General features: G+C 34.7%; 1 protein-coding gene across 1 annotated transcript in view; it reads right to left on the reverse strand.

Moving 5' to 3' along the window:
• Window positions 1-14,895, reverse strand: part of LOC125680598 (FAD-dependent oxidoreductase domain-containing protein 1-like) — a 31,217-nt gene extending 16,322 nt beyond the window's left edge. The window contains exons 1-5 of the mRNA XM_048920279.2: window positions 12,228-14,895; window positions 11,864-12,080; window positions 9,454-9,637; window positions 7,848-7,977; window positions 2,444-2,543 (exon numbers count right to left, since the gene is read on the reverse strand). Of these exons, the coding sequence (XP_048776236.2) occupies window positions 2,444-2,543; window positions 7,848-7,977; window positions 9,454-9,637; window positions 11,864-12,072 (623 nt within the window). The 5' untranslated portion in view covers window positions 12,073-12,080; window positions 12,228-14,895. The remainder of the gene's footprint in view (window positions 1-2,443; window positions 2,544-7,847; window positions 7,978-9,453; window positions 9,638-11,863; window positions 12,081-12,227) is intronic.
• Between the last annotated feature and the right edge of the window lie 209 nt (window positions 14,896-15,104).

Below are 15,104 nucleotides of genomic sequence, written 5' to 3' on the forward strand. Positions count from 1 at the left end.
CTTTAAATAATAAGACTAATTTGGACTCATCATAAAGTCATAACCCTGTGTTGTGAAATTCACCATTTTTTGTAAATCCTTTTCTGCTATTCCTAAGTATGCATTTAGATTTTATAAAGTAACAGCAAACTTACACATAAATACTATATACACTGTACTAAGTTTGGCCCCACCCTGGGGTCAAAACCCTTACTCTGGGGAAAATCAAATTTACAATTTTGGTAAAAGACTACCTGCTCTTCCATTTAGTTTCAATTTAGTATCAAAAGCACTAAAGAAAATGTTATTTAAGTGTTTTACACATAAACACTATATAACAAGTTTGGCCCCGCCCTGGAGTCAGAACCCCTACCCCAGGGGTCATGAAATTTACAATTTTGGTAGAGGCCTTCCTGTTCTACATCACTATGCATTTAGTTTTTCTTACATGTGTGTGGATCTTAAGAAGAAGATTTTTGAAAATTGGTCAATTTTGGGCAGTTTTTGCCCTGCCCCTAGGGCCCCAGGGGTGCTGGAGTCCTGAAATTTACAATTTCTGTCCCCCTTGTCCCAATGATTCTTCATATCAAATTTGAAAAGAATTGGACTGGTAGTTATTTAGAAGAAGTTAAAAATGTCTATTGTTCACACATTTAATAATTGACCATATTGGTCCCACCCCTATATCAAAACCCCTACCCCTGGAATAATCAAATTTACAATTTTGGTAAAGGATACCTGTTCTTCCTAAATATCTATTTACTTTCAATTTAGTATCAATAGCATTAAAGAAGATGTAATTTAAGTGTTTTACACATAAACACTATATAACAAGTTTGGCCCCGCCCTGGGGTCAGAACCCCTACCCCAGGGGTCATGAAATTTACAATTTTGGTAGAGGCCTTCCTGCTCTACATCACTATGCATTTAGTTTTTCTTACATGTGTGTGGTTCTTGAGAAGAAGATTTTTGAAAATTGGTCAATTTTGGGCAGTTTTTGTCCTGCCCCTAGGGCCCCAGGGGTGCTGGAGTCCTGAAATTTACAATTTCTGTCCCCCTTGTCCCAATGATTCTTCATACCAAATTTGAAAAGAATTGAACTGGTAGTTATTTAGAAGAAGTTAAAAATGTTCATTTGTTAATGTACGACGACGGACGAAACCCAATTGCAATAGGTCACCTGAGTTTACTCAGGTGACCTAAAAATCTCAACAAGATGTTTTGGATGTTGAATTTTAACTAATTTTCAGTATTTTCTTTTAATTTATAATCTCATAAATTCTAATATTTTTCAATATTTTTTTTTAATGATTTACAACCTAGAATCATTAAAGCTTCCAAGCATCGATCTACCAATTAATTAGACAATGCACAACTTGTAGCAAACCTGCACTTACAACAAGGAAGCCCCTTTTATTGTTTACACCCGCCAGGAACAGGTATACAGACTGACATGTAACTCCCATTTTGCGTATGTGTAAACATTTATACCTTTCACATTTGTCGCTCCATTGACCACAGATCGCCGTTATACTCGACGCTCCAATGAGTAGATATCGCTGTTAGAAATCTTCTAAAATTGTATTTTTTTTATCATAGGATTAAATATTCTTTTTGAAGAATTACACATCGATAAATTCTTCAAAAAGAATGTTTGATTCTTATAATTCCAATTCGTTCCCTGCATTATCAACTTCAATAATTTGAATAGTTTGCCCCGCACTATGTTGTTTGTTTTCAGGCACGTATGTATACATAGTATTTTTGAATTTATCTTTGTCCAATCAAAACAATTGTAATAAACAATATTGGAATTATCATTATTTATTTTTTTTTTTTTGGGCAAAATTATTGGGGCGGCAGTGGATCCTTTATCGCAATGGAAAGCAATTGTTAAAAATAGGTATTTACTTCGTTATATCTGTAAATTCGCTATATCCGTGTTTGTTATGGACGCAGATTTTTTATTAGAATATATAAAGAATTTGCCAGGGAAATTGATTTCACTTCGCTATAGCCGTAATTTCGCTATATCCATGTTCACTATATTTGAGTTTTACTGTACCGTAGGGAGCAAATAAGCAAGGTAGGAAATTGTACTACATCAACTACAGTAAAACATGCTTATACCGAACATGCTTATAATGAATCCACTCTTATTGCAAAATGATATTTATTGTCCTATGAGAAAAATAATAAAAATTTTATTGGATATATTGTAGTTTGGTTAAAATGACCTGATTTTCACTGGCTTGAAGGTTCGCTATAGCTGTGTTTCACTGTATATTGGATATTTTGCAGTGAGTTTTCTGATTCATACCTTCAATGTTTCCAGACAGCCAGTAATAATTCCCAACCCTTCTAAACATGTTTCATTTTTATCATTGATGGAATTAACTGGTAAACAGGTATATCTGTAGTTTATGAATTTAGGGAATGGTATTAAAGAGAAAGTTATTCATACTTCTGCATTTTGACAAGCTCAGCCAATTTTGCAGATTTTTCTGGTGGTGCCAAGAACAAGTAACCATGGTGATTAAACTGCACATCAGGAGGTGGCTCATCTAAAAAAAAAAAAAAAAAAAATCTACCAAAAATGATATCAAATATATATAAACTAGAATTACAAGAAACTCATTGGGTTTATCAAGAAGATACCACTGTCAAACTTAAAATAAAATCCCTAATCCACTTACATTCCTGGATAACTTACATATCCAGATCACATATATATCCGGATCATATATATATATCCAGATCATAATAATAATAAATCATTTTATTTAGACAGGATAGCACAATTAGTATTAAATGACTAGTTTACATTGTGGTCCTGTATAAAACATATTCACAGACAAATAAATGAGAGAATAGAAAATAAATACCATAATATAAAATACATATATAGAATATATCACGATATCTGACTGGGGGAAAATATGAACAAAAATTATATCACTTGTTTGAGTTACACTGCTGCAAATAGAACTAACTTGGCTGACAAAACAAAAAACGTTCACATATTCTGGTGTCATATTTCTAAGAACCTTAAAGCAAGCAATAGCTTTCTATACATAAAATAATCTAGAACAACAAATGGTAGTGATAGCAGCATTTTATGAAACTGAATATCATAAATGGTTATTCAAGGTATATTCCAAAATTTTATGGAATCAGTTGCCTGAGTCTGTCAGAAGATGTGGTTCTATTGCATCTTTCACATCAGCATATTTGCAGCGATGAAGTTGAAAATTTAACAAAAACAACAACAGAAAATGCAAAAATTTTGATCTAAACAAGAGGCCCATGGGCCACATCGCTCACTTGAGTCACCTTGGCCCATTTTTAAAGACCCAAATAAAACACCTTACGGTTGCTCCACGGATGACTGAATGTGGGCGGAGCTTATCCATGGTCAATGTTATTTACCTGGAATTTACCTGGCCAAGAGATCAGTTGTTGTGTATATTTTTATGATATACACAGGAAATTTCTCAGGTTATTACAAATTATGCTTAGTGTCTTGATTTGTGCACAAAAAAAAATAATTAAAATTTCTACCTACATGCATACCGCATTTCTATTTCCCGTAAACCTTCAAACTTGGTCATATTTATGTATTGCAAATGACAGGTTTAGCCCATTTCTAAACCTTTGCTTTTTAAAACTTCTAATTAAATTGTTATATATCGTATATAAATAATTTCCGAAATATAATATTACCCGGCGTTTCCGGGTACTTCCTGGTGTCCTGGGAGTTCGTGGTGTCATGGTGTAGTAGGTAAAATATCCATGTTTCGAGAGAATGAATAAATCCAAGTAGATCTGTGTACATGTACAACCAAATGAAGAATGGTCAAGATACCCCTCAATATGGGCCGTCTGTAGGGTTTCTGTAGCTGTAGTGTTTGCGTAATGGTGGTATCCCAAACAGAAGCTGACACGAAGTCTCTCTCCCCCCCCCCCCCCCCCCCCCCCCCCCCCCTCTCTCTCTCTTTAGGGTTTCTGTGGACGTAGTGTTTGTGTAATGATGGCATCACAAACAGAAGCTGACACGAAGTCTACACCCCCTCCTCTCTCTCTCTTTAGGGTTTCTGTAGACGTAGTGTTTGTGTAACGATGGTATCCCAAACAGAAGCTGACACATAGCAAGTCTACCCCCCCCCTTCTTTCTCTCTCTCTCTCCCTTACTCTCAATCATTGACTAAATGAGTAATTATTGTCATACGTATGCAACACTACTGCCATGCCATATTATTTCATCTATATTATTGCTACAGTTTTACACATTTCTCTCTCTCTCTCTCTCTCTTTATAAATATAAAACCTGATAAATTATAAATAGCTCAATAACTCTCTCTCTTCTCTCTCTCTCTCTCTCTCTCTCTCTCTCTCTCTTTACCTTTATAAATATAAAACCGTGATAAATTATAAATAGAAATATCTCAATAACTCTCTCTCTATATATATAAATATAAAGCCGTGATAAATTATAATAGAAATATCTCAGTAACTCTCTCTCTCAATATAAAGCCATGATAAATTATAAATAGAAATATCTCAATAACTTATTTATGCTTCTTTACTATTGTTTGATTTCTGATTGTGTAATTTATAATCCATGTGGTATCTCAAATAGAAGCATTTTTTTAACTACTGTAACAGTTTTATGCATGGGCAATATAACCATTATACATGTTGATGTGCTGCGCCAATAAAGAATTGTTCATATTTTTATAAATATAAAGCCACAATAAATCATTAATAGAAAATATTCCAATAACTTATGTTTGTTTGGTTTTTTTTTATTATTATTGTTTGATTTCTGATTGTTTAATCTATAATACATGTATAAAGATGGAGAGAGAAAATACGATGATAAATTGCATTGCATAGGGGACGTTAGAAATTAAAATATTCTAGGTGTGAGTCAATGCTATCAAAACTCAGATATACTGGGGCTTTCCTGGAGATCTGAAGACTGGCGGTCATCATTAGCCATGATTGTTATCAAAACATCTTTCTCAGGTAGCTGTAGACCACAGTCTCTGCAAACGTCAATCAACCTAAGCGCTATTGTTAAAAGTTTGATTGACCAGCGGCTTATCATTGATCATGACACAGGTAAAATTTGGGGGCGTTAACTTAAAGTTGGGTCTTTAAAGATTTTCCCTATATATTCACGTGTAAAACTTTGATCCCTATTGTGGCCTCAACCTAACTGCTGGGGGCCATGATTTTTACAAACTTGAATCTGCACTATGTCAAGAAGCTTTCATGTAAATGTAAACTTCTTTGGTCCAATGGTTCTTGAGAAGAATATTTTTAAAGATTTTCTCTATATATTTGTATGTAAAACTTTGATCCCCTATCAGGGCCCCATCCTACCCCTGCTGGGGGGGGGGGGGGGGGGGGGCATTATTTTAACAAACTTGAATCTGCACTATGTCAGGAACCTTTCATTAAAATTTCTACTTTCCAAGCCCAAAGGTTCTTGAGATGAAGATTTTTAAAAAATTTACCTATATATTTGTCACATTTAAAGTCCAAACTGCTTTCCGTTCGTCCATTACCAAATCTGTGTTCAGGTAAATAGATAAATTCTATCCCAAACTTTCACCCATACGTTTAAATCAGGTTTGAAATTGCCGACTATGCAAGGTCTATTTTTAAATCCTAGTATTCGAACTGGTTTGCGTTGGTCAGATTGGGCGTAGCAGGCACGAGTAACACACGTCAAAAGTCACTAGAAATTCTTAACATTGTAAGATATTCAGTTTGTCATATTGCTTCAGGCAGGTTCCACTATAGCACTTCTGAGGTAAGCTTATCTACTTCATTATTGATATTAATTCATTTCAGTTTATTTATAAAACTTCCAAATTTCTTCACTTGCAGTTTATTGTTGACTTTGTTGTGTAAAGTTGGTTTCAAGTTTGCATATTGTTAATTTTGCAAGTACTGTGTATAGTTTAAAGTATAGAGTATGTGTAAAACTCTCATGAGTATACAAGTAAGTGATGAGTATTAGTAACAATGTGAAAAAAACATTGTCAATTATCATACACCTGTATGTGTATTGTGTAGTCAGTAAAGTACATGCACAAGTATATGTATATACTGAGTATTGAGTAATAACGTATGAAGTAATTAGTAGAGTAAAAGTACATATATGAGTATATACAGTGTATCGTAGTTGTAGTACAAAAAATGTACAGTGTAGTAGTGATGTGTACACATGCACACTAGATTATGGTACATGTGCAATGTGAGATAGCAATATGTATATTTGAAATGTGCAACTTGATTTTATAGATCCTTTTAAATTACCTACAAATTAAAGAAATCAAGGAGAAGTAGGAAGTTAGAGTGGGAGCCAGAGGAAACGTATTAGAATTCCAAATGGAGCCACCATTCCAACTGGACCCAAAGTGTAGTTATTGAAACAACCGCAGTGCCATTACAGTGACAATCACAAGACTGAGTTTTTAATTATATTTCATTTATTTTTGTAATCATTAGAAACAAAATTGATGTAAAAATAATAAAGATGTAAAGTGTACCATTATCTGTTATATTTCCTGACAACAAAACGTGACAACAGGGTTCGAAATTACCTCATGTCCGTAAGTCCGAGACTAGTAAAAAATGTGTCAGACTAGTAAACTCTCTTTAGCACTAGTCCGCACGGACTAGTGAAAATCCGGAAATCGATCTTGAATTGGTTAAGATTTTAGCAAGGTTTGTCTGAGTCTCTTAAATGTTTGAACTTATGGTCGATTACCTGCATGGTTAAGTGTTTGCGTGACTATGATATCCTGATCTTCCAAACACATGGAGTGTGTTCGAGGCCACCATTCTTCGAACAAGCACAAATTCCTGCCGATTCCAAAAGCCGAGTACGCATCACGAGAACGGGTTCGAGGTGCAAGAATTGCAAGTAGTCTAAGAACATGCATGTTCGTGCGCACATGTTCTTGTCATTCGCAACTCTAACACAGGAGTTCATAACACTATAGCTCATGGCTTGGTCAATCGAGTGAATTTTATTGACTTTATTGATAAAATTTCGAACTCATGTGACTCTAAGAACTGAGCAAGAAAACAACGGGATCGTCGATCTTGAACGCACTTACAGACGTTTATAAAAGGATTAACTCAGAGGTTACTGTATGTTTCTGAAGATCTTGAATGCAAAATAAAGTATGGTGGTCATTTTCTTTTGTAGGTGTCAGAAACTGAATTGCTTGCAACTGTGATGTGTTTGGTTTCATTAAATACTATTGAATAAAACGAAGATCATTTAATATGATATATTGGACGGACTAGTGAAATGCTTTGCGGACTAGTGAACATGAATAGTGACTAGTCCGTAGGGACTAGTGCTTGAAAAAGTTAATTTCGAACCCTGGACAATATTTCCATGTAAAACTTTGATCCCCTATTGTGGCTGCATCCTACCCTGGGGGGGGGGGGGGGGGGGGGGGGGCTCTTCTGGCACAGTGGTTCTTGAGAAGATTTTTAAATGACCCCACCCTGATTTTGCATTTTTGTGATTATCTCCCCTTTGAAAGGGGTATGGCCCTTCATTTAAACTTGAAAGCCCTTCACAAAAGGATGCTTTTGGCCAAGTTTGGTTGAAATTGGCCTATTGGTTCTGGAGAAGAAGTCTAAAATGTGAGAAGTTTACAGACGGACGGCTGGACGGACAGACGATGGACAACAGGCGATCAGAAAAGCTCACTTGAGCTTTCAGCTCAGGTGAGCTAAAATAAACTCAAGTGAGCTTGAAAAGGAGAACTGGCCTAATGACCCAATCTTTTTCAGTACGTAACCATAAGCTCATGCACATATTGTTTTGGCCTTACCTATGTCTCCTAAGAAGAAATTGATATTCCTTAGAAAATCTGAGGTAAACATGGACATTTGGACATTTTCTGGAACACTAAACTGGTGTCTAATTCCCCCAGCAGAGAGTGAGGATGATGCTTTTGTATACTGAAAAATATCTACATCATTTAAAATATCTATGAAAAATATCACAGTTTCATAACCTTTCCAATAAACTGCAACATTATAATTTTCTGGTGATATTAGTCATTTTATTTTGACATAATAGTCCAATATAAATTTGTATTCAATTTTAGTCATACCATGGGATCTTTATGTACACTGTGTTTAATTTTAGTCATACCAGGGGATCTTTATGTACACTGTATTCAATTCTAGTCATACCAGGGGATCTTCATATACACTGTGTTTAATTGTAGTCATGCCAGATCTTTATGTACACTGTGTTTAATTTTAATCATACCAGGGGATGTTCATGTACACTGTGTTTAATTTTAGTCATACCAGGGGATCTTTCTCTATGTACACTGTATTTAATTTTAGTCATACCATATAGAATATTCTCACTGAAATCATTTAAATTTTAAACTGAAAATCTACAACAGGATTCCGATACATAAAGAAAACACAGAGGCATATTGGAATTCCTCTTACCTATAAAAACTCTGTTTATATATATCGCTTATATCATTAACAAATTTGTTTTGACGTTTTTAAAAAGTATAGTACTGGTAGTAAATATCAAATTATTATTTGAATATTTTTTAGGAATTTTAAGTCTATGGAAACCAAGAAAATTAAGTTATTTTTTCATAATTATCATTAACAGTCATTGGTTTGTTTTCTTTATCAACTACCGATTGTATCCATGCGATAGAATGGTGTAACAATATGGTGTTTGATATTGTATTCATTCAATATGTTCCTAACTGTTTTTGACATTTTGTACAGAATTTGGAAGGGTCACTTGGATTAGCTAAGGGTCAATTAACACCCTTGACTGCACAGGTTTACAATAGAAATTAAAGAGGCCACTTGTGTTTTTCACACCTTCGGTTGATAATTTCCTACCTGGCCCATTGGTCAGTCAATTTGCACACATGGAGGATCTTGATCACCCTCTGGCCAAACTTTTCTTGTCTTCAAAAAGTGCCCCATATGATAAGGGTAAATTACACATGTTTGTTAACAAATGTACTTTAAAAAGTGGCGATGTCAGGTTTTCTGGGGTGGCCGGTTTTGTAAGACTTTCTTTGTAAGGAAATGTTAGATTTCTGCCGGGACTTTGAAAATCGGCCGATATTCAGGAAGAACCGGTTTTCTGAGGGGCCGGTTTGGAGAAGTTTCACTGTACACTGTATTTAATTTTAGTCATACCAGGGGATCTTTATGTACACTGTGTTTAATTTTAGTCATACCAGGGGATCTTTATGTACACTGTGTTTAATTTTAGTCATACCAGGGGATCTTTATGTAAGCTGTGTTTAATTTTAGTCATACCAGGGGATCTTTATGTACACTGTGTTTAATTTTAGTCATACCAGGGGATCTTTATGTAAGCTGTGTTTAATTTTAGTCATACAAGGGGATCTTTATGTACGCTGTATTTAATTTTAGTCATACCAGGGGATCTTTCTCTATGACGATAATTTCACTCTCCCCCCTCTTCTGTTTGTGAGCAGTGAAGAAGGCTGTTGCTGATCCCACCAGTCCTCCCCCGACGATAACCATATCTGTTGATCTTGGTATGTCCTGTTTTGATGTCGTGAATCTTGATATGGATTCCTTTATGTATTTACCCAAATCTCTGTAATGATAAATCTAAACTATTTTCTTGTTTTTACAACATGCTTTCAAACAACATCTACATTTCATTATGACTGCCACATGTGATACATAATTTCTAAAGACAGACAGCTTAATAAAATACATTTTTGGTCTGTTGAAAAGAAATTACAGGAAATGTAGTTTGAATTGGGGGTCATACTTAAAGTCATATTAAACAATTTGTGAACCCTATCAGTTCTTCAACATTCATTGATGTGTTGTGAAACACTATGAACTTGACCATGTGGTAAATCTAAGATTGACTTTTATTAATCTGTTAAACAGCTTTTACCTAAACTTTCAGTTCATAAAGTATGAAAACTGTCTTCTGTGGTTCAAATATTATGACCAAGGTTATAGTTGCAAACAAACAAAAAACAATAAGCTTCTAATTTTAACTCTCACGGCATCAAAGTCAAGTGGTACGACTACGTAGTTATGAAATTTTTGTGACAAATGTATAGTAATCAGAGATTGTTTTTATGAAAAACAAATGTCTCCCAAGCTCCCCAAATTGGTAGTGCTCCAAATGAAACCTCCTCCCCTTAATGCACTGCATGACATGGAGGAGAAAGCATGAGCAGGAACATAGCCATTATGAACTCCGATAAGCCACACAGGAGAAGTGTTCACAAACTATTTTATATCCTCCACCCCTCAGATCCACTATAACTTTAAGGATAACAATTGGATCCTCCTGTCCCTACAATATGCACATCTGCAAATGGCATTGAAGTATTGTACAAAATTCAAGTCTATCGGATAAGCGTTCACAAGCCATTTTAACATCCTACACCCCTCTTGGATCCACTATAACTTTTAGAAAAATAATTGGATCCTCCTGTCCCAACATATGCACATCTAACAATGGCAATGAAGCATTGTGTAAAGTTTCAAATCTATCTTATAAGTCACATAGGAGGAGAAGTGTTCACATGCTATTTAACATCCTCCACCCCTCTTAGATCCACTACAACTTTTAGGAAAATAATTGGATCCTCCTGTCCTGACAATATGCACATCTACAAATGACAATGAAGCATTGTACAAAGTTTCAAATCTATCAAATAAACCATATAGGAGAAGTGTTTACAAGCTCTTTTACATCCTCCACCCCTCTTAGATCCATTATAACTTTTAGGAAAATATTTGGATCCTCCTGTCCCGACAATATTCACATCTACAAATGGCAATGAAGCATTGTACAAAGTTCCAAGTCCATCTGACAAGCCATATAGGAGGAGAATAGCTGCAATAATGTAGCCCTATCCAATTTTTTTTTATTCTGACCGTTTTCGGGATAGGGCTACAATTCCATAGGATCTCCGTAATGGTGCAAAATAATTTTATGAATAACCGATAATAAACTCTGTGTATTAGTCCCAAATGTTGTTTACACCAAAAGGAGTACCAACTTTATGCTCGGGCATGTCTAATAAAGGTGTTTTTCATTAAATATAATGTACAGCATGCAAAATTCTTCGTCTGCTCCGCCATGCTTGTTATCGCGAGATCTCGTAGGTGATCTAATGAAAAACCTAAACATTGACAATCAGCGCGAAAATGTAGTTACTCGAGCCACTTCGACAAAGAAAGGAAAATAATATTGTTGCAGAAAGAATTTACACTCTGCTGTTCGGTTTTTAACTTGATATTAAATTCAAACCTTTTCAATACCGACGAAATAGGTTTCGCCTCCATACTTGTCCATTGATGTAAATACTACCTTATATGACATATGCAAATGACTTGACAACCGGAAGTTGAAACTTCAGTACATCAAACATGGCGCACAAATATGAATCGAGAAATTGGAATTTATCGAAATTGTTGAAAACGGTAGAATAGAGCCTCACAAATCTTAAGTTGCAGGTTGTAAATTTATATATTGACTAAGAAACATAGAATATCATTTTTTTTACGTAAAGAAAGTCAGGAAATGTTTAGAATGAGCGCAAATGTTGCGGGAGTGAATCACTATCACTCCCGCATTTGCAACCATTACGGAGATCCTAAGGAGTTGTAGCCCTCTCCCTTAAAGAAAAATAATAATAAAAAAAAAAAAAAAAAAAAAAAAAAGAGAGGGCTACATTATTGCAGCTAAGGAGGAGAAGTGTTCACAAGATTTTGTGACAGACGGACGGACAGAAAGTACAAAAATAATATCTCTCCCTGAAAGAGGGGAGACATAATACAAATTAATTACCTTCCTTTGCCTCCTCCAGGTCGAATTTTTTCATTGCCTTCTTCATCATAAAGATAATCCTCTTCATACGAACTGCCATCTTTTCCATCCTTTTTATCGGAGAAGGTTCTGACCCCTACCACTGACCTTGAGGGTTGTCTCTGTGTGGGTAGTGACCTAATTTGTCTACAGAAGCGACAGGATAAATGCCTTCCACCAGAGATCCTCATAATAATTTCTATAAATTCATTATTGAAAATAAAACTAAATATACATGTACTTTAAAGATAAATCGGTATTATTTATATTTGTATCATGACACAAAAGTTATAGATATTTCTTGACAGTATGTACAGTATTCATGAATTTGTTGCTGTCAGGATACCTTTAAAAAAATCGTAATTTGTCTTATGAATTTATCTGAAAAGGTTGGGCAGATAGAGGCAGGCAAATATTTTCTTTCTTGTAGGTGGTGCTGTTTACTTTCATTAATACGTCTTTCTTCACAGGGGCTGCAAATATTAGACAGAAATATTCATGTATTTACAAAATTCCAGATAACATCAACAAGAAAAAGAAAAGGTTAAAGCAAAACAGATAAATAAATAAAAACATGCAAAAAAAATAATAATAATAAAATAAAATCCTTTTTCAGCCATGGAAATATATTTCGAGGACAAACAAACAACTTCTAATTTCAATCTTACTTGACGTTTTATATAGTACTATGGACTCAATTTTTAGTGTTTTTTCTCTGTGAGTGTTTTTTTTGTTGTTGGTTTTTTGCTTATTTTTGTTTTCCTTTTTTTTTTTGTTGGGGTGAGGAGGTTATGAACACAGGCACTTGATGTTTTAGATATCTATAATATAAAAGTTGTCTTCCTGTAAATTTTTGTCCAAATGGTGTGGATTCGTATACGAGCATGTGGACATGTATTTCTCCATATTAAATCTTGTGTACCCAAGTTCATATCGTTCTGAGATGTTACATAAAATCCGTAAAAGCATGTAAATCTTATTTTCTTAATCATATATAATCACTCCTCGATTAACACTATTGTACCATGATTCCTATGTTTGTGTATTGCAAAACACCGATGCTGAATATGATGTCACAATGCACTGTTCACATCAGTTGCGTTATGTTTCCTGCATTCAATGAATAGGCTGATCAAATGTCTAAAGCTAGGATGCTTTGATAGAACTATGTCCACACATATTACTTGCTAACTTTGGGATACTTTTTGTCCTGTTATGGATATAGATTCTAATGCCAATACTTCCTGCTTAGCCCTTAAACACGGTCATGCTGTATGACATATTATCGTCGACTGACCAGTTTCGGTGACCTTAGTGATAAACCATGATGTTCTCATTAATCACTTGGATTAGATAAATAAATAATACACCTACCTTTAAAGTAATTAAATTCCTTTACTTTCATCCAAAAATTCCAACTCCATTGGTACGTTAATTGAATATATTTTCGTAATAAAAAACATGTCACTAAAACGGTTACGTCACCTATTTCGGTGACCATATGTTAAAATAAGTTTGCCAAAAGTTTGTAACTGTTAAAACGTATATACAGGAGGAATGTGCAACTAAATGTCAATGAATAAAATAACATAGTGTAGAATTCTAGACTTTTGGTATGCTTTATATCAATTTGAAGGTGTACTTGAACAAGAGGCCCAAGGGCCTAGAATCGCTCTTCTGATAAATTGTACAACCCCACCATTTCTATTCTTAGCCTCTTAGTATTCTAAATCTTTAGTTAAATCCTAAGAATTCAAAAAAAGTAGGTCAATGTGACCTACTTTTTGGTTTACACATTTTGAGAACCCAAGAAATATCAACTGACAAAGTTTGATGATTTTAAGCCAATTAGTATCTGAATATTGAAATATAGCTGTCAAATTCCAATCGTAGGTCATGGTGACCTACTTTTTGGTCAGCGAACTCCGAACATGCAAGACCCATCAACTGACAAAGTTTGATGACTGTAGGTCAAATAGTATCTGAATTATATAAATATAGCCGTCCAATTCCAAAAGTAGGTCAAGGTGACCTACTTTTTGGTCGACACCCTTTGAACATGCAAGACACATCAACTGACAAAGTTTGATGACTGTAGGTCAAATAGTATCTGAAAATATATAAATATAGCCGTCCAATTCCAAAAGTAGGTCAAGTTGACTTACTTTTTGGTCGAAACCCTTCAAACATGCAAGACCCAACAACTGACAAAGTTTGATGGTTGTAGGTCAAATAGTATCTGAAATATATAAATATAGCCGTCCAATTCCAAAAGTAGGTCAAGGTGACCTACTTTTTGGTTGAAACCCTTCGAACATGCAAGACCCATCAACTGACAAAGTTTGATGACTGTAGGTCATATAGTATCTGAAATATATAAATATAGCCGTCAAATTCCAAAAGTAGGTCATGGTGACCTACTTTTTGGTCGACACACTCCGTAGACTCAAGATGCATCAACTGTCAAAGTTTGATGATTGTAGGTCAATCAGTGACTGAAATATATAAATATAACTGTCAAATGCCAAAAGTAGGTCACAGTGACCTACTTTTTGGTCGATACACTCCGAAGACTCAAGATGCATCAACTGACAAAGTTTGATGATTGTAGGTCAAATAGTGTCTGAAATATAGTAATTTAGCTGTCAAATACCAAAAGTAGGTCACGGTGACCTACTTTTTGGTCAACACAAACCGAAGACTGAAGACGCATCAACTGACAAAGTTTGATGATCCTAGGTTTTACAGTGCCCAAAATATGCATCTAAAATTGAAAATGTGAAATTTGAATATCTGCAAAATTCAAAAAGTAGGTCACTGTGACCTACTTTTTTATAAATATGTTTCAAGGCCTCAAGATGCATCAACTTACAAGATTTGATAATTCTAAACCTCTCGGTATTTGAAATAACAACTTAAAATATATCTATAAATGATAAGCCATAAAATTCAGAAAGTAGGTCACGGTGACCTATTTTTCAGTTGACGCATTTCAAGGTCCCATGATCCACCAACTGACAAGTTTTGGTGATCATAGGCTTCAAAGTGTCCAAGATATGCATCAAAATTAATTTTAAAATAAATACCTGCAAAATTCAAAAAGTAGGTCACCATGACCTACTTTTGAGACAACTTGACACAAGGTCCTAAGATGCATCAACTGTCAAAATTTGATGATCCTAGTCCTTATAATGACTAAAATATCAAAGATTTAAGGAAATAT

Source organism: Ostrea edulis, chromosome 2, assembly GCF_947568905.1.
Source record: "Ostrea edulis chromosome 2, xbOstEdul1.1, whole genome shotgun sequence".
Classification (NCBI taxonomy): Eukaryota; Metazoa; Mollusca; class Bivalvia; order Ostreida; family Ostreidae; genus Ostrea; species Ostrea edulis.